The following is a 24,283-nucleotide window of genomic DNA, read 5'->3' on the forward strand; positions in this document are numbered from 1 at the left end:
CATAAAGCGCTTGCCACAAATGAACCGCAATACCTTGCTGATCTTGTCAAGGAGCATAAAACATCGTGGGAACTCCGGTCATCCTCGCAGCGGCTTTTGGCTAGACATCGAACAAAGACGGTCACTGCATCGTGCTCTCAGATGCACTTCTGCGGCCGTCTGGAATGCTCTTCCTTCCGATATTAGGAAGCAACTAGAGCTATCGAGTTTTAAATCTTGATTGAAAGCTCATTTCTTTAGGATAGATTTTTGTGCTTAAGTTTGTTGTCCTTCCCCCACACCTCCGATTATAATCACATGCGACTTTAAAATTAACGAACGAGAAAGAAGTTCAACATACATAGGGTGTACGTATACGCGCGTGTATGCACATCGCAGCGTGCCACGTACGAGCTTGACGCGATGGCCGGGCGTTGCCGAGATCTCCCAGGTGCACTCCCTGCGGTTGGGGTATTTGTCTGGCCAGTTGGGGCTTGAGATGACTCCCTCGGCACTGCTGATCTTGTGTTCACAGCCCGCTGTGGAGACCAACAGAAATACAGGCGCTTGGCTAAGCGTTCAGTGCACGGGTGGTGGTGGTGGTGTTAGCGAAGAGAGGACAATCCGGCAGCCTATTGTCTAGCGACTCCCATAAGACATCGATCGACATGGTGGGCATGTGGTCCAGCACTTGGTGGATCCAGAAAAGTCGTGAAAGCCCCTATATATTTCTGCAAAAAAGGAGATAGCTGCTCATCTACTAACCCAGTTGTTCTTAACCTCTACTGCAGCCTGCACCCCTTTGGTTCTCAATCGTAAAACAACAATTATAATGTTAAAATATGCAGAGGTTTGATGACACAAAATATTTGTACTTATGTGACCGTGCTAAATTTGTGTTTAATTTATGATTTACCTTAAAAAACAAATCTGCCATGTCTCACACCCCCAGAAAGGGCATCTCGCACCCCCAGAGGGTGCGTGCACCCCAGGCTAAGAACCGCTGTACTCACCGATGAATTACACCAAATTATCTCAAAGATTGGAGCAAACAGCACCAGCTGTCAAGATTCCCTCCCCAGTCGAGCCCCGGGTTACCTTCTTTGCAGTCGTGGCCATTCTCATGAAGCATGAACCCGTTGCGGCACTGGCAGCTGTAGCTCCCGAGCGTGTTGATGCAGTCGTGCTGGCAGCCGCCGTTGTCCTGCGAGCACTCGTCCTTGTCTGGAGCACAGACATGGGGAGAATGCCGTCGTGATTAAAGGTACAGTAAAGGTGCAATACAATGGCGCGTTTATAAAGGCATCCACGTGTGACCACATTTCAAGGTTGTGACTGAGTTATGGAAGACGCGAGTCTTGGGAGTCTGGGAAATGCGTGGGAATTGTTTTGTTAACATAATTTCCAGATGCAAGAATAGAGCAGAGTGATTATGTGCTCATGAACAAGTCAAAATTTCTATATTTTAAAGCGAACGCTATTAATAGTTACACCGTTAATGGTTGTGATAAACTGGTTCACGAATCTCATACAAACTTCATGACAGCAGGATTATGGTGATCTCCACTAATACTAAGTAACCAGCCTCCTATCCCAGGTAGGACCCTGCCATAAATAACGAAGAATAAAGACATTTCTTGACCGAGTTAAAGGGCCACGATAAATCCGTACAAAATCCTTAGCCTCACCCGAGAAGAAGTGGACTTTGAAGCCCTTCTTGGAGACGGTGTTGTCCGACTTGAACTCGAGGCGTAGGTTGTTGTTCTGCGATGTGATCACGTCCGGGAGTTCTGTGCCACAGAACTTGCCGTGCAGCTTGGATTCCGAAGAGAGGCCGCTCCGGATTTCCACATAGTCGTACTTGCACACCTGTGCGGGAGGGAGGGGGCAGGCTCAGTCAGGCTGCCTCTACGCTCCAAGCTGCACCTCCCGTCAGCTGAGTCTAGTCACAAGATTCCAATAATTTATTATTAAATAAGATGCATTACAATTCCTTATAAGGGAAACAAGCACTAACTGATTATTAATGTAGCATAATCACAATAGAACACATTCCAAATGATTACTAATCTACAACTCGCATCGTAACAATAGCCTTATTACTAATCAAGTATATAATTACAATAACCCCCCCCCTCAAATCTTTGCACCTGATGAGTTAATGAGTTAATGATGACGTCACCCTGCTGCTGCTCTATATAAGAACGGGAGACACAGCAGAGCCTCACCATTCTGGCGAATTGCCCGATGATGCTGGATGCAATTACCAGCGAAACGTCGTACTCAAATTGTAAATGTTGTGGTTTCACGCTTCAACACACCGGTGGGCTAAAGCAGTGAACTATTTGTCTTTTGTCAACGTGACACTTTTTTTACTGATTGGCCGTGTCGGGTGGTGGAGGGTTACGACACATTTATAAATAACGCGATCTAAACCCAAAAATCGTTGATTATGAACAATATTGGTCGCGAAAGCCTACGTGTTAAACTGAGATTCCAATAATGTCTGTTGAATTTTTTTCGCACCATACACAGCCAATCGTAGGTACGGGGGAAGGACAACAAACTAAACACAAAAAGCAGTTCTAAAGGAAATGAGTTTGTCAATCAAGATGTTGAAGTGCACAGCTCCAGTGGCTTCCTGATATCAGAAGGAAGAGCGTTGCATAAGGCCACAGAAGCGTATCTGAAAGCGCGTGACGCAGTGGTCCATCTTCGTTCGCAGTGAACCATCTATGCAAGAATTTGAAAGTGTGGCTGCACCCCTGCTCCCAAGCACACGCCACCCGCACCCCCGATTAGCAGGGTCGGCTACGTACGGCGCGAAAGAAGTTCAACACAGAGCACATGCACACAGCCAAGGAGATCTGCCGCGCGGATGTTGTGCTCACGTCATTTCCTTCCAGCTCGAAGAACTCGAACTGCAGAGAGATGCGGTACTGGGCTGGGGCCACCACCTGCCACACGCAGTGCTTGTTGGGAGGGTACTCCTTGGGCCAGCCGGGGCTCGTCATGGTGCCGTTGAGCTTGTTGAGGAAGCCCCCGCAGGCCGCTGGAGAAGCAACATCGCGCAAAGATCACGGCGAGGCGGGCGGGCGGAGGATAGTGTGCACGCAGAAGCAATCGCGCTAACGCGGCAAGGCGAACGAGATTCGCAGCCGCAAGACCACCGTGGCATCGTGGGAGGTGAAAGAAAGAGACGTCCAGCGTTCCTGGGGGTAGCATAGAGCTCCCCACCACCAGCCTAATTCTACTGTTCAAATGTCGTGGCATAAAACTTGGAAAATGTATGCAAGTTACCATTATTATGGATTGCCCATGACAATAATCCCACAAATGCTCTTTGGGCAGACACATCGTTGTTCTGTCGGCATATTTGATAACAGATGCGTGCATTCATGGACCTAGACACATAAGTAAGTGACTCGGCCAAGTTAGGCTGCAGTGGACTTGACACGACCACAACTTTGAGGATAAAACCTTTGGTCAAATATGATGCATGCCAACAGCTGTACCTAATGCTGTGGAGCCACTGTTCTTTATTCATTTGATCAAATCTAGAGAATGTGACACTACGTACAAAAGAGCAATCTCAAACCTGTTATAAATGATAAGAAATAAGCAGTGAAAAAGGGTAAAAGCTGTTGTTATACGAGCAAAACTTCACACAGTGCATATTAACCCGATACGGTCAATGCGACCCATATCAATGCTGCAGAACGCGTAAATTACAGTATCGCATTCTGAGAAAAATTTTAACCGAAGCGAATTATTTAGCTGCCCGTGTACATTTTCATATTATTCTAGGACGTACCACGAGGGGGCAACATCAATACGTCTTCCGTGTCTGCACAAGTAACTTTTCTTTTATCACTTTTGTATCTATTTTTTACCTAGGTCCTCGAACGTGTCCATCCGAATATTTTTAAGCGCACGAAATCAAAATGTCAACTCAGACTTTCAACAACTCAACCTTTTAAAGAGCGTAACACGGCAGCTGATTGATAGCAGGTAAAGCCTGCTGCCGGTTATTCAGTCAAACTGATATACACACACGAACAATTATCGACAGTCCTTGTTCAATCTACTGCTGGATGACATCCTCCCCAGAGGCCGCATCAGTCATGAGGGTCGTTTTGTCTCATCATGTTGATCAGTACAGGTTGGTCAGAAACTGGTTAGATGTCACGGAGCCATTGATTACGGCAATAATTATTGCCATGGCAGGGAATTAAATTCCGAAGCTTGATCGTGCAGCGTGCCAACCACGCCCGCTGCACCACAGTCTCTTGCACATCACATCTCTCTCGGGCTTTCCGTGTTATATAAAATATTAAGTTCCTTTCAGGAGATATTGCCCCAATTGTGTATTATTTAACTCAGATATAAAATCTTTACTAAGTCTCCATTTTATGAAATTAGTGGGGGGGGTTTTTCACAGTACTCCTTAATTATGTTCTTTGCTTCACTTACTTTTTAAAATTTCAACAGTTTCAATAATGTTCTTAATCTAAACATTATTACTAAATTGTGCTCTGGATCTCGACCATGGCTGCGTATTACGATTCAAATGAAGAAAGGTTGTCTCCTTGCTAAAATGAGCCATGTTGCTGGTCCATATGGCAGTCCAAGCTATCCATAGCACTACAAACTGTTCGTGTCTACATATAAAATTGACAATGCATTGGCAGTGATGCACAAGCACAAACAACACCTCCACATTCGTCAATAATAGTGACCAATAGAGGAAAGCGTATCTATAGGGTGACATCTACCGAAAGCTCTCCTTCATCGCAGAAAGATCTCAACACGAATGTGCCGAGTCACAGTTTCCTTCCCACATTTCATCAACCCCGTTGGGATAAAGAGGCTGAGTCCGCTCCCAAACGGGGTTTTAAACTTGGCAGTCTAATGATTCCGTCTCAGGCTCTCTAAAACCAGAGCCACGTGGCAAGACATTATATTGCAATCGTGGTAATTTTCAAATGATCAAAGCACATCAGAGGAAGATACAACAATCTTTTATAAATGTGGTTTAGTTTCCAAGATTCTGAATTTCATTAAACAGCAGCAGACTACTTTGGTTTAAATGCCCCAGTGTTAATTAGTCATGCTCTGTCGCTTCAATTATCCTCCCAATGCAATGCAGTCAGGTAGCACAAAGCGTGTTCCACTCCAAGGGTTCAAACCCGGGGTAGTATGACGCAATGGGGACGGTCCACGATACGTCTTGTACGTTTATGGTTTGTTTGGTCTCTTTTTGGAGGATTTCAGCAGAAGTACGCAAGAGAACGAATACATTCGAATGAAAACAAACGTCCAAGTTTTTTAAGTAAAATGCATTGCTGGTTTAAGGGCTCCGATTGCGAGTTGGTTGTGGGGGTTGTGTGACCATACTTCACTGCTCTGGTCTGTGCTAGATTGTGAAGTGCTCTCCGATGTTAGCGATGGTCAAAATTAAATTCGGGTCACCAGGTGCATAAACCAGCGACCCACACCACCATTTCCCCGCGTGCTATGATGCGTCTTACGCGAAGAATATTCGTCATTACGGTCCAGCACTATAGCTCCAGCTACTTGTCAGCCAAACCTGCAGGCATTCAAATATTTATCAACAACCACAGTTAAAAAAAACACACACACTACCGGCTAAGCACAAGCACACACTTTCATATAAAATAACACGCATCAGAAAAGACTGCTTAAAGTGTCTTCACACAGGGGGGGGGGCGGCTGTCACTCGGTTCCCATAAAGAGTTCACAATCCACAATGAAGTCCAGGTGCAGAACCCCACCTTCAAAAGAACGCCATGTCCCAAAAGCATAATGCTCATGCTTCATACCGACACGAACGCATATCCGCACGCACACCCACGTGCATGTCGCATGACAGCGAGCGATGTTATTCACCGCAACGCAGTGCAAGTGTCACCATGTATGGTGCCTGTGCCAGGGGCTAGGTTCTTATGCGGTTGCGCCCGACTTAAGAGCCGCGTGGCTCACAGGGCTATTCCTAATAAATGAACTTGAACTTGAAATAAACTATGCCACATAGTGCGGCAAAGATTCAAAGCTACTAGGCAGAATGAGGTGTTTTGGGTGGGAAGCTAGATGGACTGATATCACCAAATCAACCACTCGCACCCAAAACTCTGCTTACCATTGACAGTGTGGCACCTCTACCTCCTGTTGTGGCTTAAAGTCAGCTCCTGTCAGCTGCCCCATGGCATGGCTTATGAGTTTCCTTTACAGAAGTCATTATCAATACGGCTGGCACCAGCCAGTGACAATGTCCGGGTGGCTTTAGCCCCTACTTTGCCACATCGGATTATGTCTCGAGCCCATGAATTGAAAAATTAACCACTAAATGACGGTGATGTTACTCTTCCAAGCTTTGTGGACAGCTTTGCCACTTCCATTGGTGAAGGCTGTCTGACAGGAAGGCTCATCAAGTAACTCGATGAAGACAACCAAATGCTACCTTCACACACAAAAATCCCCCATACCTCCTTATAGACTTCTAGGACAAATGCCGCTAGTGAGCACCTGTTAAGAATGGAATGGTGTTGTGGCTAGCTCCAGGCTCGGCTGATTTTGTCTCCCGAAAGCTGACGTTCACGCACTGCACCAGACACTCATGCAAAGGCTGAGTTGACCAAGGGGAAGCCCGGGACGGGTTAGCTGTAGCTGAGAATCGAACTCAGGGGACTAGATTAATGATGCAGAGCACACGCCCACGTATACAGGTACGCACATACACAGACTCCTGCTGGGGTGCACATACCTTCACAGCTCCTCTTGTCGGGTGCCAGCTCATACCCAGGGTCACAAGCACAACGGTAGCTGCCCAGCGTGTTCACGCAGTTCTGCTCACAACCACCGTTGTCCGGCCGTGCACACTCGTCTATTTCTGCGGAGAGACAAGGCGAGACAGCCCGGTTACGGATGCCATCAAACGTGGCGTGAAACGCGTAGCACGTCTGGACTGACGAGGAAGGGTCTGCTGGTCAGGTTGCCACACATATATTTAATACTAGCGGTAAGTACCCGGCGTTGCCCGGGCGAAAAAGACAGGCACACACATCGACTTACACACACTTTCTATGTACATGAGTTTAGTGGAAGAAGCAAGGAACAGAAATATAATTTGTCCGCACGCAAACATTATGATTGTAATATTAGCAAGGTGATTCTTGAAAAATAGGTTTCTATGAAGGTGATTTGACACCAAAAAAAATGAATGCAGAACAAGTTAATAATCAAATAATAGTTGTGAGCACGCAAACGATATTTTTGTCGATTGATGCCAGGAAAGGGAATGCAATGGCATGTGACGACTTCAACAGGAATTAAATCTTAATTCGGCGTCGCCCTTCACCACGGGCCCTGCACACAGCGAGTGAACACCGGTCCCTCGGTGTCGGCCCCACGTCGCCATGCTCGTCTTCTACCCCCCCCCCCCATGCCACTTGGCTCTATGCCCATGGAGAGGTGTCCACACGCGTGCTGTGCGGAGCCCCAGATACACACTTTGTATATATGTCGAATTTCTTTTGCAGCGTACATATCCAACCGTGCTAATTGGAGGTGTGTTATTACTGTGTCAAGTCCCAATTAATTATACCTAAATTGTTCAAATGCTATCATCGGTGACTGAGTAGGGACCATCCCATTACTATGCATGAGAACCTGATTCAAGCAGGGTACTGCTATCTGCTAGAGCAGTGCCCTGGCAATGGCCACGAAGAGCGTTTGTATCCATCGCCTGAATGACACTCATCATGAGATTATTTTTCCACCAATATTCTTTAAACACCGCACTCTACCTCGTCGATTCAGAAAACGAAGTTTCTGCTATAAAAAAAAAAATAGTAAAAATGGGAAAGCATTGCAAAGTAGATCATCACAGAGTATTTACATATTATGTCCGTTTTTCAGGTGATGACATCTTTAAATGCATTACCTGTTATTCAATAAAGACTAAACGTGGTTATGTATATATAAATCAACATCTTGAGCATTGGTTGATCCACTGCCGGAAGAAGGCCTCCCCAAGCCGCTGGCACCCCCACAGTCCTGTAATTCACCCAGAACCTGCACATTCATGGATGTCATCGCTACATCTCCTCACACATGGATTCGATTCATTGGCGTGTTGTTTTTTTTGCAAATATATTTTTTGTAAAGACAAACAGGTTCTGCCAACTGGCTCGGAGGTGATAAAAATTGTCACTGGGGCCACGTGGCCACTTTGATTTTTCAAATTGTTGTGAATTTCAACGAAATTCTCAGGAAATGTTCAATACTATATAAAACATTCCAGTGTGCCATGATGCGCGGATATTTTCCCCCATGAACGCCGAGCCAAAACAAGCGAGTTTCAATATATTCCAACACACGTCTCTCTGCACTGCAGTTGGTGGTATTATGCTGGCCAATGTCTTTGGGAGCTTTCTTTTGGGGAGCGAGAGAGTGATATAAACAACAAAATGTGGTACTGTTTATTATGCTGCCTCTGGAAATCCACTAAGTCTCAGATTATTCTAACCTCCAGCCCAATGACAACAGAATAGAATAAAACCAGGTTTAGAATGTGTGGCCCCTCTGGATGGTTTAAAGAAAACAGAAGCTTTGCTTTGGTATGCACAGAAAATAGTGTGTTTTCATAACAGACTTTGTTTATGGTGAACTATGACTCCCGGCTCGTGTTTCGATTTGTAAAGCAACATTCACTTGAATAATATTACATGTTTTATGAGAAGCTTCAATTACCCTACATTTATTCTGACCAGGTGATACTTTGGCAAGAGCACACAAATCACAATCAAAGAGTTTATAGAGTTAAAATCCTGGTTTGGGGGAGACTCGGCCTGTATTGTCTAAAATTAGCACCACTTCGTGAGTAATGAACAAAAGTTATCTTATTTTGGGATTTCCCTTTCTCATAGGAACATGGAATTCCACTGTTGGCTCATGGCCAAGTCTTATTTTGGAAAGGGTACACTTTGATGTCATTTGATTTGAATGTCCTTTGCACATTCAAAGAAAAAAAAACATCCTACCTACTCAAAGACCAAGTGACTCCATAATAAACTAAATACACATCAACAATACATTTTAAATATATATTTTGCCAATGCTATACCGTATTTAAAGACGTTTTAAAATAGACCGAGTAAGACAGGTCTCCGTTATTAATTTATATCACATCATCAATGTGTGTCCAATAAGCTTGAACAGCAAAAATGTTAAAACATCACCCATGACATCACTGGGAGACAAGAGCATTGAACATATGTTGAGACTGCCAAACACCCAAAGTTGGACTCTATGGAAAAAAAGAGCCTTGAAGCCTAAGTTGTGCGTTTCTATGGCAAAGGCCCATTACAAGTATTATCGTTCTAATTAATAACAAGCCAAATTGTTATTGAATATTGATCAAGTAAGAGGACTAAATCAACCAAAATGTACCCAAATTGTACATGTATGCTTGGTTTATATACGCACATACGTTTAAAGTACGACCTGCAAAAATCAGCAATTACACCCCATATTAACTTCACAGCATTATGAGCTACATGACACATTTAAAACACTTCTGTTATACCATAAATATGCATCTCTTGGCACAACCACTCAGTGACATTCCTCCGCGCTGTGCAGGTGAGTCATTTAACGTGCATAGGACACATATACAGAATGAGCCAGGATACACAATAAATTAAGTGCCAAATCAAACTGTGTACACCGTGCAGTCACTGATGACCAAGCCAAAACCACGGACACGCTACACGGAGCATCTACCTCCCTCTCGAGCCCGGTATTAAAATGGAGAATCCCAACGGAGCTGGCTCAGTGCTTTGACACGGACATCAGCCTTCAACTTCCTCATCCAATCCACCACCCAATATGATAATAGTCCATTGTTTACCCAGGAAAGCCTCACTGAATCTGGACACTGTGTTTTTGGACGGTTCTGCTTGGGCTGTTTGGCCACGAGTTTTTTGTTCTTTCAAATCTGCATGCGGGCAAAGAAAACCCCAATGTACCTGGAGAAAACCTAAACACACCATAACACGCAAACTCCGCACAGTTGTTAGGAGCCTACTTGATGTACTGCCTTCCATCGGCACCGCATTGCATGGCAAACGGATATCTCACACACACACACCCAATGGCTCGATTTCTACATGATCCACCGGCCCCCTGCCTCCCAACCCTCTATTGCAGGCTTCTACGAGCCGTCACTTATTAGAGCCTAACTTCCTCTTGGAAACTCTGCCCAGTGGGGGCCACAATTAAGGAGCAGCTACAGAACTAAATTGGGGGGGGGGGGGGGCACGTGCCTCTTGGTTTTTACCGAGGGGACCCAAATATCCAACACTCGCGCATCGCCACGTAATAACTTAGCTGAGCTCATGACGCATGCATCGTTGCCCAGAACGGTTCAGGGGGCAGTCGAGTGAGGAGCAGCATCGACTCAGGAGGGATTCAATCAACGGTGCGGGAACGAGAACCTCTACGGAAGGTCACCGCGCAGCACGTTCTAATTGTGCCGTTTTCCGTCGCTGTGATCTCACAAAGGTCATTTACTTTCATCCGTAGCTTGAGGTTAGGAGGAACGGAGGTGGCTTGGAACCACTAGCGATTGGGTCAGTTTTCCACTTGGCTCAAAAGGATTGTAATTGCCACGGTACACAAAATTGGGCTTTTGGGTTCATGTGTTCACGGACGATGAGCGCAAGGAGGCTCCGTGATTTGGGGCTTGGCAATCTGAAACAAATACAAGCCACTGGGTGGACATCTATGACCACCCTCTAGGGCGAAAGGTTTAAACGTAACTAATTAACTGTCCATGCATTATGACTTCTCCGAGGGATACTATCAGAGCAGATTGGGATGTATGTCCTTGACTGATGTGATGTCATGGTGTGTCTGTTTAGGTTTGTCATGGACATCAGTCCCAAAACGGCATTATGTTATTTTTAGATTACGTGTTAATGAACACAAGTTGATGTCACCAATACTGGCACCCAAAGTCAAGTATTAAAATGAGCATCGAGTGGAAATTATTTATGTTGGCAATTATGAACCATTTATAGAAAAACCACAACCCTAAGGTAGGGATCAATATCTCCTTCAAAACAACGACTGCTGCCATAGCAAGCGTGAGCATCACTCGGTAGTGTGCATTGTGCCAACACCAGGGAGGCCAGGGTGGTGATCATGATGATGACGGTTAAAGTGTTACACCCAGGACATGCGTGTCTCTGTCCAGTAGGCTCGTGTTCGTAAGAATGTGAGGTCGTATCCCAGCCATGGGCGACTCAGTCCTGTCATCATCGTCATCTCTCTGGGGTTGGTAAAAAATTTGGTTGCTCACAGATAAGCCTGCACTCCTTTGTTCGAAGTCAATTGGAGTCATCATATGGATAAACTAGCCCCCATCACAGAAACGTGGAATTTACACGACGAGCACTTGACTCCATGTTGATCAGCACGATCCATTGCTTGTTTGAGCAACACAACACTAAGTGTTTTGGCTTCCCAAATACTGCAAGCACGCTTTTCAAATGTCACGATTCACAAACACTGCCAATAAGACCAAAAAATATAGAATCTAATAAATTGACGTTTATGGTAGTGCCTCATACTATATGTAGATTGTATAGACTCTGTGTGCAAAGATAAACTTTTTGCATGTTTTGCCAATTTAAAACAAAAAAATAATGTTAAAATATGAAATGTAAAGTAACTCAGCCTAGTTAAACAACACAGACCGCAACGTCCATTACACGGAACTTAAATATGCAGACACAGCCATTGAAAGCGGCGTTTAGCTCATGCACGGTTATGCTGCAACGAGGTTTGAAGCAGCAGCGGCCAGGAATGTTGTTCGTCTCACCCTTGAAGAAGTTTGCCGCAAAGCCAGCCTTGTTGACCGAGCTGTCGGAAACGAACTTCATCCAAAGCTTGTTGCTGCTGGACTTGATGTCATCTGGTTTCTCGTATCCGCAGTAGCGGCCAATCAGCTGGCTGCTATCGTTGTCACCATCGCGAACCTCCAGGTAATCGTAGGCACAGTTATCGTGCTTCTCAATCTGTGGTGATGAGAGTTTATATGTTCAGTGAATCACTCTGACCACTGCATAGTATACACAAAAAACGTAACAACATTTGTCAATAGCAATGCATTAAAAGGAAAAAAAACGTATAATAGGGCGATGGATCTTCTTTATCGTATGAATGGTTTATATGACAGGTTATGAATTCAAGAATTGACTCAATCCATCGTTCCCGTGTGCTCGATGAAATGGGTTGCCGCTTTGAGGTGGCCAAGTGGCTCAGAATTGGCAATGCCGAGATCGTGAGTTTGAATCTGAACAGCTGCCCGCCATTCAAAAAACCAGCAAGTTCTCAGAATAGCGAGTTGATGGTTACAACCTGGTCACCAAAGGCTGCACAAAATACAATCGCATTAATTTTGGTATTACACTTCATTTATTTAACATTTCAGCACCAAGATGAACAAAAAATTGGGTTTGTCATGCGACAGGTTATCATAGCTTGCAGAAAAGTGCACCCCCTGAAGGCATTTTTCGAAAGTCCTGTGAAAATGTACTCTTGTGGCCATTTTGGGATACACGGCGAGTGCCACTGAGTGATATCCTAATGGACTCTTCACCTCATGGCACGACACCAATAGCAGTGTTGGAATACATTGGGGCAAATCCCACCATCAGCTCTGGGCCACCAAAGAATATGCCAGCATTGCCTTATTGCTAGCTTTACCAGTGAAACTGATTTTCACTCTAGCACAGACTGCACGAAGAGCGTGGATTCCTCAGATTTAATGATGAACGTTGGACACCAACGTGCTAGCAGAAGCGTGACATGTGGCCGACTATGTGGGGTGAAAATGCAAATTTCCACTAATTTTGTAAGTGCCGAGCGAGCGCAACGTTCTTCACGGAAGTACGGGTGCAGAAAATTGAGTGTGGGCCATGTCATGGATCCCACGTCAATCGCAGCAAGGTCACAATGGTCAGTACATGCGGTTTCAAATCCATACGCTGTGCAATTGCGTTGGTTTTCAATGAGACTAACGTTTAATGCATGGTTTTTTTATATTAAAGTCAAAACATGGCATAACACTGCGCTGTTTTTTTTACTCTTTTGTCCAATTTTGGCACTGAGTGTTTTCCCAATCGTGCTCATCTCCTGTTTATAGATTTAATTTCTGGGGACGAGTCAATCTAAAGAACAACTGATCAATTCCCACACCGTGGAATTAATTTGTGTCACTGCTGAACTGGGATATTAACTCACAACCTCCCAACTGTGAGACCAGGACTGTAGCCACAGCGCCAACATTCCAGATGTTACTGGGATAATGAGAACAATAATTACCAATCTCAAACATTACGTGATAAAGGTTATGTCTTCAGTATGGCTATTTTGCAGACACATCTACAATAAAGTAGTGAATACACACATTGCAGCAATGCATTCAATGTTCCACCCGAATCACCTACACATCCTGGCAACAGGCAACGTTGCATGTATCCTATGTGACTGATCCATATTAAATATTCAAGGGAAATTCCTCTATGAGTCCACAACCATAAAATATGTTGTTCCCCCAACATTTATTTGCCAATTAACGACACCCCTCATATTTCTTATTCCATCAAAGCGAATTCCCGTACAAAGTAGCAATTTGACCCAACACGTGACGACTTTGGAATCAATTGTTTTGTCTCTTCAAATCGACGCGTTGAGAAAGTCCTGTTCTTCTGGCAGGCATCCTTGAGACGCGTCGTGTGTTTTTGTTATGATGTAGGTGGGCATATGTTTCCACTCACACACATTCAGTTGGGTTTCATGACCAGGTTGCAATGATCAAGGTAACTGTACAAGGGGACATTTCGATCCGAGTTTTGATGCAAAGCTTGAACTCTGGCAAGAGCCTAAAGGCCATCATACAAAAAGTGCAGTTTTTGGACAAGAGTTGGCAGACGTTGTCAACAGTAATTGTTGTTACGCTATTTTCGATTGCAAAAGTTGCTCAAACCTGGGACAAATGTGGAATGGCAGCTTTCTGTAAACTAATATTTGTTATCAAACATTTTCCAAACTATGTTTTTGCGTCTACATTGGCAAGACACAACTCCATCCCTCCATTGCCATAGCAACTTACTAAAGTTACTCATAATAAACGCGTCGCCAGCGACGACTGCACTCGTGTATCGTGGCCTTCAGCTGTACGAATCGCTCAACCTCTACACAGGCTGTTAAAAGTGTTCCTGTCAAACACAGAGTCAGCCATCGGTGTGTACTGCCAAACATGCATTACCGTGCACAGCAGACCATGCAGTATGAGGGCAGCATCCTGCCTCTCTGGAGCATCGCCGCCTTACGTTGTCATGCGCACAACATGCAGAGGGCTGTGAAGCATGCTCGGGAGCAAGGCATCGTCGGGAAGTTTCTGGAGACGCTCTGGGAGTGCAACGAAGCCAACGTCTTTCTCCAAAGAGCCCATGTGTGGAAAAGTGGTGTCGTCAATTGATCCAGTGGTCACGTTTCACCGAGCCGTGTCTCAAAGCCGCCTTGGTGAATGCCCTAGCACTGACGTGAGGCAGGGTGCTGCAGTTATGGACTGCCAGGGTTGACATTAATATGGTGCAACTCATCAGGGCAGCAAATTACAGTCTGGATATACGTAATGGGGTTTTTTGTTTTATATATATGGAAACAAAAATCATTATTTGTTTCTTAGATTGTCTTTCTTCTCTCCCAATTTCAAGGTTTTTAATGAAGATTTTGAGGAATAGGGTTTGGAGTTTGGATAGATGCGCACTGTTTACCATGTCTCCCTCGATGCCGTTGCTACTAAGCATGCTTAACTACTGTGTTAGGTAGCATGCACTATATTGTGTATTGTGTATTGCACCAACGGAGGATTCTAAGGTAAATAAAACAGGAGGCATGTCAGAACACTGATACATGTATATAGCAAGCTTCATAAAATAATAGCTTGCCTGAGTTATTTATAAGGAATTTAGAGTGTTTTATTGTGAATGAATTCATTAAATTCAAAAGTGCTTTCAAATTAAAACAATGTGGTGTTAAAATCTGCATAAACAATATAATTAAAGAGGATGATCAAAACGTAAAGGGTGTTCAACATATATAACATATTGAGATGTTAAAAGTAATTATAAAACTAGAGCACCATTTATTGAAATATATATCAACCCTGAATGAAAAATGCGCTCATTTTCTGATCGGTACATAAAAAAAGTCATCGAATGAAGACGAACGGAACATGGTCAGGCAGCTTATAAGACCAATTTCTCAGCCAGACACATGAACCGACACCCGTGAGATCATGGGTTTGAATGCAAAACAAACTTTCAGTAAGGGTTGCACACAAATCTGTTGCACCTCATTTGGCCTCATAAGATAATGGTCACATGGCAAACTTCAGGTCCCTCCTCTCAGTAAAAGCTCCAAAATGGACAAAGTCTATCATGTGACCTCACTTCAGTAGCAAAATGTAGGTATACAAAAATAACCGATGAACAGAATAATAACATTAATTATTTTTTCGCGTTACAATGGACTCAACTATCACCATTTAGATATAATCGGTAATACAGTAAAAGCAACAAAAAGTCAGACAAGCATAATTTGTCTGGAAGCTGTTAAGCATTTAATTTTCTAAACATTTTGATCCATCCTCATGAATATAATATTAATGCATGATTTCCACACGACAAATAAAAAAATTAAAAAGTTCATGGAACCGTTTGGTCACCTCCCAGTTTTTATTTATTCATAGAAACTGAGAGGGTGATTGGTGACTCACGCCACTGGCCGGGGACCACAAACGTACCTCAAAAGCTTGGAAAGTGAGTCCGACTATGAAGCCCTCTGTGACACTGATCTTCCACACACACTCCTTGGAAGGCCTGTAGTCGTCAGGGTAGTTTGGAGACTGGATCTGTCCATTTTCTCTATTAACCTCTCCACCACAAATGGCTGCAGGTAGCAGGGGATGATATTAATTACTATGTATACACCACAAATGCAAGTAAACTCACTCATTACATTGTCAAGCCCTGCAACAGGAAAGTTGTTCATGCGTTTTGAGGTAATACACAGTATACTTCCCTGAAATTGTTTGATGCAAAAGGACCTCTTAATATGCAAGAGGCTGAACATATGTATTATTATTTCTTTTCAACCAAATTATTTTTTTTCACGTGACAGACTTCGCCTCACAAGGCCTCAATTATAATGAACATGGCCAAGTGAATTTCAAATATTCCTGTGTGGCACCTTACACGGCATATGCACAATGAGTGACATGTGCTGATCATTGGTTTCCAAAGGACCAAAGCTAATTAAAAAACAATCAATGATGCACAAGGAACTCCAGAGTAGCAATTATGTCGGATTAATGGGAGTCTACTGCAGCGATGCCATTAAATTGCTCATTTGTTTTGTAGCTGGTTCCTTATCAATTCACTTTTTTTATATATATAAAAGGAGGCCGATTGTTGACAAAGAAAACTGTAACAGTCCATAAAAAAGAACACATCTTAGACCATGTGGAACAGGTCTTTAATGCAGGGCTGCCATCAGCACTTTTTAACGCCTTCATATTTTTCTACCCAACTATATGTTTAAAAAAACAAATCATCGTTGCATACACATAAAAGACATTCAACACATGATACAACAAATTATAACAAACCTCTATTCTAGCAAAGCAAAATTATTCATAGAGCGTGACAAATATTTTGTGTAGTGAACGCATCCCCATGGTGATTTGAATGACCTAAAATCTGGCTCTGGCAATGCTGATAAAACAACGAGGAGGGACACTGCTCGTTGTGCATGGTTCTTTGGCTGTTTCTGCTGAAGACAATAACTTAAGCTTTCAGCCGGCTATCCATCTTCATCGAGTGGATGGCTGGTGGTTGAGGAAACTATTTTATTCTGCATATGGAAGGCCAGCCAGAAAATAAAATTAACTTTTTTCTTTTTTGATCATGGTATAAATACCCGTGAAGCTGCGTTGGCAGATGAAAGTACAATATATGTGGAAGAGTTATGACGAATGACACCTGCAGGTTAAGCTGCCACGAGGTGTTACAAAAACATTTCCAGTAGCCGAAGCAAAAGGCCATCTCCAGAATGCGAAGAAAACACTGCTCGAGATCTTGGTCATATTTTTCCAAATGTGTGCTTTGGCGATAAAGCGTGCATGCGACGTTATCCTTTGGAGTGTTCGCAGGTAGTTAGCAGTACAGTACTTGCGCATATGATTTCAAGGGATGGCTGGTCTGCCCACAGAATTGTGAACACAAGGTGTGAGAAATGCCTGCTCTCTACTGCTCGTTAGCAGCTATCAAAATATGCTACGTAGTACTAAAAAAAATTTACACCACAAAGTTCAAATTTAAAATACACTTTGTGGAGTGCTTGTGCAGCCAAAGTAAAGCACATTTTCCTTCACATCACCATGTCGTTAAATAGACTGAACAAACCATAATAACATGTTGAACAGGATTGTTTAATTGTTAAAAGAAAATAGCATTTAGTCCATCAGCCCGATTTTTTTTCCAGTTTAACATTTCCCAGCTGTATTTATTTACATATGGAAAACTTTAAGTAGTTTTGACTTCATTGAGTCTCTTCAGCATCATATGCCCTGATACTGTGTTTATTTAACCGTTTTACCTCGAAAATCTATTGAGATGGAACATCTCACTTGCAAGGATGTCCAGGCTAAATGACAGAGTTACACACACAACGTGCATCCCTGGCATTTAGCCTTCTCTGTATTCATAATAAAATCGTTACATCCATTTTTTATTTAAAGCGTTCGTGACTGCAGGGATTCATATTCTTGGTTCTTTCGGTAAAGTCACGTAGAAGGGAAATAATAAAATAATAGAAATATAAAAATAATGATTTTTAGTATTTTTTATTATTTCCCTTCTACGTGACTTTACCGAAAGAACCAAGAATACATTACATTCCTGTTAAGGCAATGCAAAACTAATATATTTTGGGCCCAACATCATGGGGAGATTCTGTCTGTAACATCAGGATAGCCAGGCGATGTTAAATTATGAGGCCACACATCACTGATGAGAGTCTTTAGGACTGAATCCAATCCAGGGTTGCATGGTTGAAGCAACATTTTACTGGGAAATGTTAATTGGGATAGGTCAATGCATTAGGTCTACAAAGCAAACTCCTCATCTACTCTTACTTCATGTAAATAATTTTCTTAAATAGAAAACACACTCTGTAAGCATGTCTTACAGGTGGACATTTCTTGATTTTAAATCAATTAAATAATCTTCCTTTAATCGATGTGACTAAGAAAAAACCCATCACACTCAAATTGAGTATACATCTCATCTCGGTTCCTCATTGCGTTAATGTCCAGCCATTTGTGGACATCCTACAGGAAGTAATGCGTGTGCTTATTTAATTACGCCTTACATCGAATGCGAGCGGTGCACTTTTAAAAGATGCACCACCTGCTTGCGCCTGGTGCAACTCAAAAACATTCACTGTCGATATTTTTAGAACTAATTATTCTAAGTTAACAGAATACATGACACGCGATTTTAAAAAGGCTAGCATTACAGTTTTAAATTCCTTTTAAGAGTCGGCAATAATTATATTGATGCCATTTAAATGTTTTTTTACAATGCAATAAAAATATGGTCGTGCCTTTTTTTACAGAGCCACTTGATATTAAACGCAGGCACGATCCAAACCAAGCATGGGTCATCTCCAATTCCTTCATTAAAATGTGCGCCCTTCCCTTACTCCTTGGCTCCGAATTCACGTAAAATACATTCGCTGCATAAAACTACCCCCGCTTATTCTAAAGAGCGTACCATCGGACGGCACAAATAGAGATGCAAATACAAACCGTGCGGTTTGTAGAAAATTGTGATTAAAATACTATAAAATCGAAACTCGAAATTTACACAGAATCTCTCGCTTGCATTGATCCTGCCAACACAGCCGTACAGCATCACAACCGGATTCAGTGCAAGCATCACCCGGAAAAAACAAGCTGACTCTACGGGGCAGCTAAACGTCGTGGTTAATAGGCGACAGGTATCTGACGAGTGGCCATACGCGCCTGCATCTTTATGTTATTTTTTCCTAGTTTTATATTTTACATTAATACAGTTTACATATTGTTGTCAGGTTTGATTAGTTTTATATTTTACATTAATACAGTTTACATATTTTCGAAAGCGCCCATCATCAGGCATTGGCAGATTTTGCTGGACAACTGCAATGTTTGTGGAAACAGAGAATTGCATTTGATTTGATTGGCAAACACACTTACATCCAATCAAACCTGACAGCAGACAGGTATGATATTTACAGCACCAATTATGTACTTTATTTTACAAACATTGCATTTATATGCCTGGCGTGATTTTATTATTTTAGGCAAAACGCACATCTTGTGGGTATACTTATGTCCGTGGACAAAGATCCTACGTTATTCGTTGCAGACTCTAGGAGCAGGTGCTGTTGGCAAGCACTACGCCAAAGCTGGTTTGGTACACAAAGGGGTGGTGTGTTGCCAGTAGCCGAGTGCCGATCCTGACACCCTGCACTAGATACTCACTTAAGGATGATTCGAGTTAAAACGGACCTAGGCCAGCTTCAGATATCACTTAGTTTAATTTATTTGCCACTAGTGATGTGAATCACAGCCAGGAAATGAACACATTCCACCGGGATCTTAGCAAGCTGCACAAATCACCAACTCTACCCCCACCAAACTCATGCACGTATTGCTTTCACGTTATAAAGTTGCGCTCTACGTATACGCCACACGCAGGCTATTTTACTGGCTTCACCACCGAACGTGCACCGCACGGGGCTTCCGCGGAGATGCGCGCGGGCATCGCTATCTGTCATACTGGTAGCGCTCGTGCGGCACGGCGGAGGGCTTAGACTCGACTGCCGCGGGGCCGCCCGTCCCACCTTCGTACGCGGCCGAGAAGCCGCGTCCCACCCAGTTGCTGCTGCTGCGGAACTCAATCCACATCCACGAGCTGGTGGAGATGAGCGGCTCGGGGAGCTTGTCCCCGCACACGCGGCCTGCGCGCACCGGCACACGGGGGTGACGAGAGACACGGGGGTAGGGGAGGGGTAAGAGGGAGGGGAGGAAGGAGGCATAAGGGGACAGGCAGGACGGCTCACGAAACCGTCAGGCCATCATTTCTGAAGATCCCTTGTGTCTGACCAGCGAGACACAAGTCGGAGCTGTGACGAATTCAATGGAGGCTTTCCATGTTCAAATGAGCATCAACTGGTGGGTTATATGTTGGTGTTTGTCGAACAAAATTAATGTGAAACTTCAACATTGAGAACTGGCACATGGTAAACACCGCTGTAAATAATTATAGCACTGTATTGTTTTCACCCTTTAATATTTCGACCTTTATCCCGTATGCTCCCCTTCTTGAGGCTGCGCAGCATAGGATTTAGATTTAGGAGACAGACTTTTTGATGTGGTGTATCGAAGATCTAAAGCATCGCCATTTGTTTAAGATTTATAGCACTGGCATTTCCCCCCACGGCGGAGACCATGCGACCTGCAGAGGCTGCAGTGCAGGAGATTCAAGATCTGGTTCGCTTGCTTTCCGTACTGGACCTGAAGTAACCCAGATGCCCCCCCACCCTTCCCCCCACTACACCACAGCCTGAATAACACCAGGTTGTACCGTGACCTGAGATACGTGCACGAGGCCAAAACGTTAACCAGTGCATTTGAATGCCGGGCACGTTGACCCAGATCCGCTCTCTTCAAAGCCAACCCTGGCATTGGCCGAGGCCTTTGCCTAAACTCAATGCATAACACATAGCAGGGAAAGGGTCCGGGAGTGAGAAAACCGCCACGTCTATATATCCATATTCAACTCAACTGTGGTGGTGGTGGACATGTTTTAACGAGTGCATTTCAGCCCATCTTCCCCCTGGGATCGTTAATTGTTGGTATTCATTTTAATGGTCATCCTCTAAATTGTATGCATGCAAGTATGTTGAACTTCGTTCGCACCGTACAGAGCCAACCGCGCTAATATGAAGTGTGGGAGGGAAGGACGACAAACTAAACACAAAAAACGGTTATGAAGAGATGAGTTTTCAAGCTGGAATTGACTCGCACCCACCATAGTCACGTGGAATTCCCAACACTGGCTCAGGGCTGTAAAAAGGAGATGGCCCCAAGCGCACACCGGCAGTGCGTGTTGTTGCGTTCTATTCCTGGCCGTGCACATCCATGGCAAGTGGATTCTGAACGAATCCTGGCCCCTCACCTCGGTTGCCTGGGCCCTCAAACGATGACCTGGCATGGTGGGTGAACCGTCAGCACCGCACAGGTGGCTGTGCTCACTCTGAACAACACTTGCCCCTGCACTCTCCAAGGCTCAGTGGGAGAGCTCCGTCTCTGGGGTGTGTATTCGTATGCTTGTATTGAGATGGGGGGGAGGTGGTGGTACCGAAGTGGTGCAGATGACTGCACCACCGATAACAAAAAAAAGTGCAATCACAGCTGTGCCACCGGCTAAGCTCCCGCACAAGGATCTCCCAACCCGCCATGAGGCGGTGCTCCTTCGCGCAGTTGAACGAGAGGCTTCCCGCACACTCCCGTGTCTGGGTTTTAACGCCGAATGTGGACCGACCCACGACAGCCAACATTCCGGTCGAAAGAGGACCCATGGAAACCGTGATTGCGAAGTGACCCAGCAAAGCCGCCCGCAGCTTCCCGGTGGGACCGTGGCATCGCAATAAGTAGGGCGGGTAACACTCCCGTCCTAATAATGCCGAGGTCGTTTCTCAAGCCGGCCGTAAACCTTTGTTGCGCTCGCTGGCCGATGTTCGGAACGTTAGGAGAGCACTGGCCATGTTAACTGGGTGGCTGATCGCCTACCAGCAATGGCCCTGTTATTTACGCCTATCTCTTTTCACACTTTAGAGAAAAACAAAGGAAAGGCATCAGCCCCATAGGGTGTACGTGTCTAAAGGGGGGGGGGGGGGGGCTTGTGATGACTTGGAGCAGAGGGTAGGGGAATCTGTGTTTAAAGGCTATAGACTCATGACAATCCACTGTCCGTCATTGGTCATACTTCACCGGTTCAGATATCACTCACCACTGGTGTTTAGCCATGCCTGGGAATCAAGGTTATGTCACCAGTTTTGGCAGAGTATTGTGCAAACCGCTACATTACCACTCCCCACAAAATTTGACAATTATCCGCAAAAAAAAGTGCAAATTGTATCTCTCTGTAGCGATGTGGGAACGCTTGCAGGCGGAGCTACGCATGTAACTGGATTTCACCAGGTTAAAGGAGTCTAGATTAAATACCAAGAGTTATATTTGAGTTTGCATTGCGCAGGTGCTCGTGAGCTGTATGGTTCAGCAGAGGTTATTACTTTTGCAAAAAAAAAATTTCACCCACATGTCTGCTTAGTTGTTACGATACATTGAGGAACTCCTCAGCCCATGCCAAGCTTTGTTGAAGAACTGGCAACTTGGGTGGCAACTCTGAAATTATCCTGGCGCAAGGTAAATGAAATCTATATATATAAAATCGCAAATCTGTCTGTCTGTCTGTGTGTCTGTGTGTCGCCGGACCATACGCAGTTTCATTGGACGGCGGTTGCCCCTGGCAACGGGTAGCGACGCATTCGCTGCAGGGTGGACGCCATTTTTAATTCCCGTTAAAAATATGCGCACGCATTAACACGCGACTCTGAGGTAAATTCATCAAAGTTTCACGTCCTCTTCACTCCCCTCCCACCCCAATGTGTGCAATTACTATTATAGGGTCGGTAGATAATAAAATTATAGCGATTAGACAGTATTATTGTAGCGCGGGGGGGGGGGGGGAACGGCACCCGTACCCAGCCTCAGCCGGGTGGGCAATTTAGGCGAGGCCGGAGGCTCTGCACGGTACTAGGCTTCGACACCCACCACGCGACTCTGAGGTAAATTCATCAAAGTTTCACGTCCTCTTCACTACCACCCCCCCCCCCCCCACCACAATGTGTGCAATTACTATTATAGGGTCGGTAGATAATAAAATTATAGCGATTACACAGTATTATTGTAGCGCGGGGGGGGGGGGGGGGGGTAACGGCCCCTGTACCCAGCCTCAGCCGGGTGGGCAATCTAGGCGAGGCCGGAGGCTCTGCACGGTACTAGGCCTCGACACCCCACCCGTGTCAAGTGACGACTTTGTGGTATAAACTCGATATACCCGGCGTTGCCCGGGGTGAAAATACATTTAAAATCTTCTGAAAACTTTAAAACATTACATACCAATGAAAATACAACTGTGTAATTACTTTTAAACCCGACGCGCCAAGAATCGATTCTCTGATTCGCGCAAAGGAATCGAGGTTGTAGATTCCTTTAGATTCGGACGATTCCCGTTTACTATAAGTTGGTTAAAGTCGATATAAACTGCTACGAACGGGAAATATTCGGCGTTGACCGGGGCAAAAATGTAATTAAAAACTCCTGAAAACATTAAAACATAACATACCAATGAAAATGAAACTCTATCATTCAAAATGTAAACCCCCAACATGCCAGGAATCGATTCTTTGAATCGCACAAATGACTAATCGAAGGTTGTAAATTACTTTAGGATCGCGCTTCCTGTTAAATATAAGTTCGTTATAGAGTTGATATAAACTGCTACGAATGGGAAATATCCGGCGTTGACTGGGGCAAAAATATAATGGTGAGGGCGGTTGTGAGTGGCGATTGTGAGTGGTGATTAGTGAGTGATGAGGGGAGGTTGAGTGGTGAGGGTGAGTGGTGAGGGTGAGTGGTGAGGGTGAGTGTTGAGGGTGAGTGGTGATTGGTGAGGGTGTGATTGGTGAGGATGAGTGGTGAGGGAGAGTGGTGAGGGAGAGTGGTGAGGGAGAGTGGTGAGGGTGAATGGTGAGGGTGAGTGGTGAGTGGTGAGGGTGAGTGTTGAGGGTGAGTGGTGAGTGGTGATTGGTGAGGGTGTGATTGGTGAAGATGAGTGGTGAGGGAGAGTGGTGAGGGAGAGTGGTGAGGGTGAATGGTGAGGGTGAGTGGTGAGGGTGAGTGTTGAGGGTGAGTGGTGAGTGGTGATTGGTGAGGGTGTGATTGGTGAGGGAGAGTGGTGAGGGAGAGTGGTGAGGGAGAGTGGTAAGGGTGAATGGTGAGGGTGAGTGGTGATTGGTGAGGGTGTGATTGGTGAGG

The 24,283-nt window shown here is 44.6% G+C and overlaps 1 protein-coding gene across 2 annotated transcripts in view; it reads right to left on the bottom strand.

Annotated features, from left to right (window-relative positions):
• Nucleotides 1-24,283, bottom strand: part of LOC144720661 (dorsal-ventral patterning tolloid-like protein 1) — a 175,706-nt gene that overhangs the window by 3,701 nt on the left and 147,722 nt on the right. For both annotated transcript variants that reach the window (XM_078597584.1, XM_078597585.1), the window contains 8 exons: nucleotides 20,023-20,139; nucleotides 15,878-16,023; nucleotides 11,885-12,080; nucleotides 6,764-6,889; nucleotides 2,871-3,031; nucleotides 1,668-1,848; nucleotides 1,078-1,203; nucleotides 391-518 (listed from right to left, as the gene is read on the bottom strand). In XM_078597584.1, coding sequence (XP_078453710.1) covers nucleotides 391-518; nucleotides 1,078-1,203; nucleotides 1,668-1,848; nucleotides 2,871-3,031; nucleotides 6,764-6,889; nucleotides 11,885-12,080; nucleotides 15,878-16,023; nucleotides 20,023-20,139 — 1,181 coding nt within the window. The remainder of the gene's footprint in view (nucleotides 1-390; nucleotides 519-1,077; nucleotides 1,204-1,667; nucleotides 1,849-2,870; nucleotides 3,032-6,763; nucleotides 6,890-11,884; nucleotides 12,081-15,877; nucleotides 16,024-20,022; nucleotides 20,140-24,283) is intronic.

This window comes from Lampetra planeri, chromosome 9 (assembly GCF_965212315.1).
Source record: "Lampetra planeri chromosome 9, kcLamPlan1.2.h2, whole genome shotgun sequence".
NCBI lineage: Eukaryota > Metazoa > Chordata > Hyperoartia > Petromyzontiformes > Petromyzontidae > Lampetra > Lampetra planeri.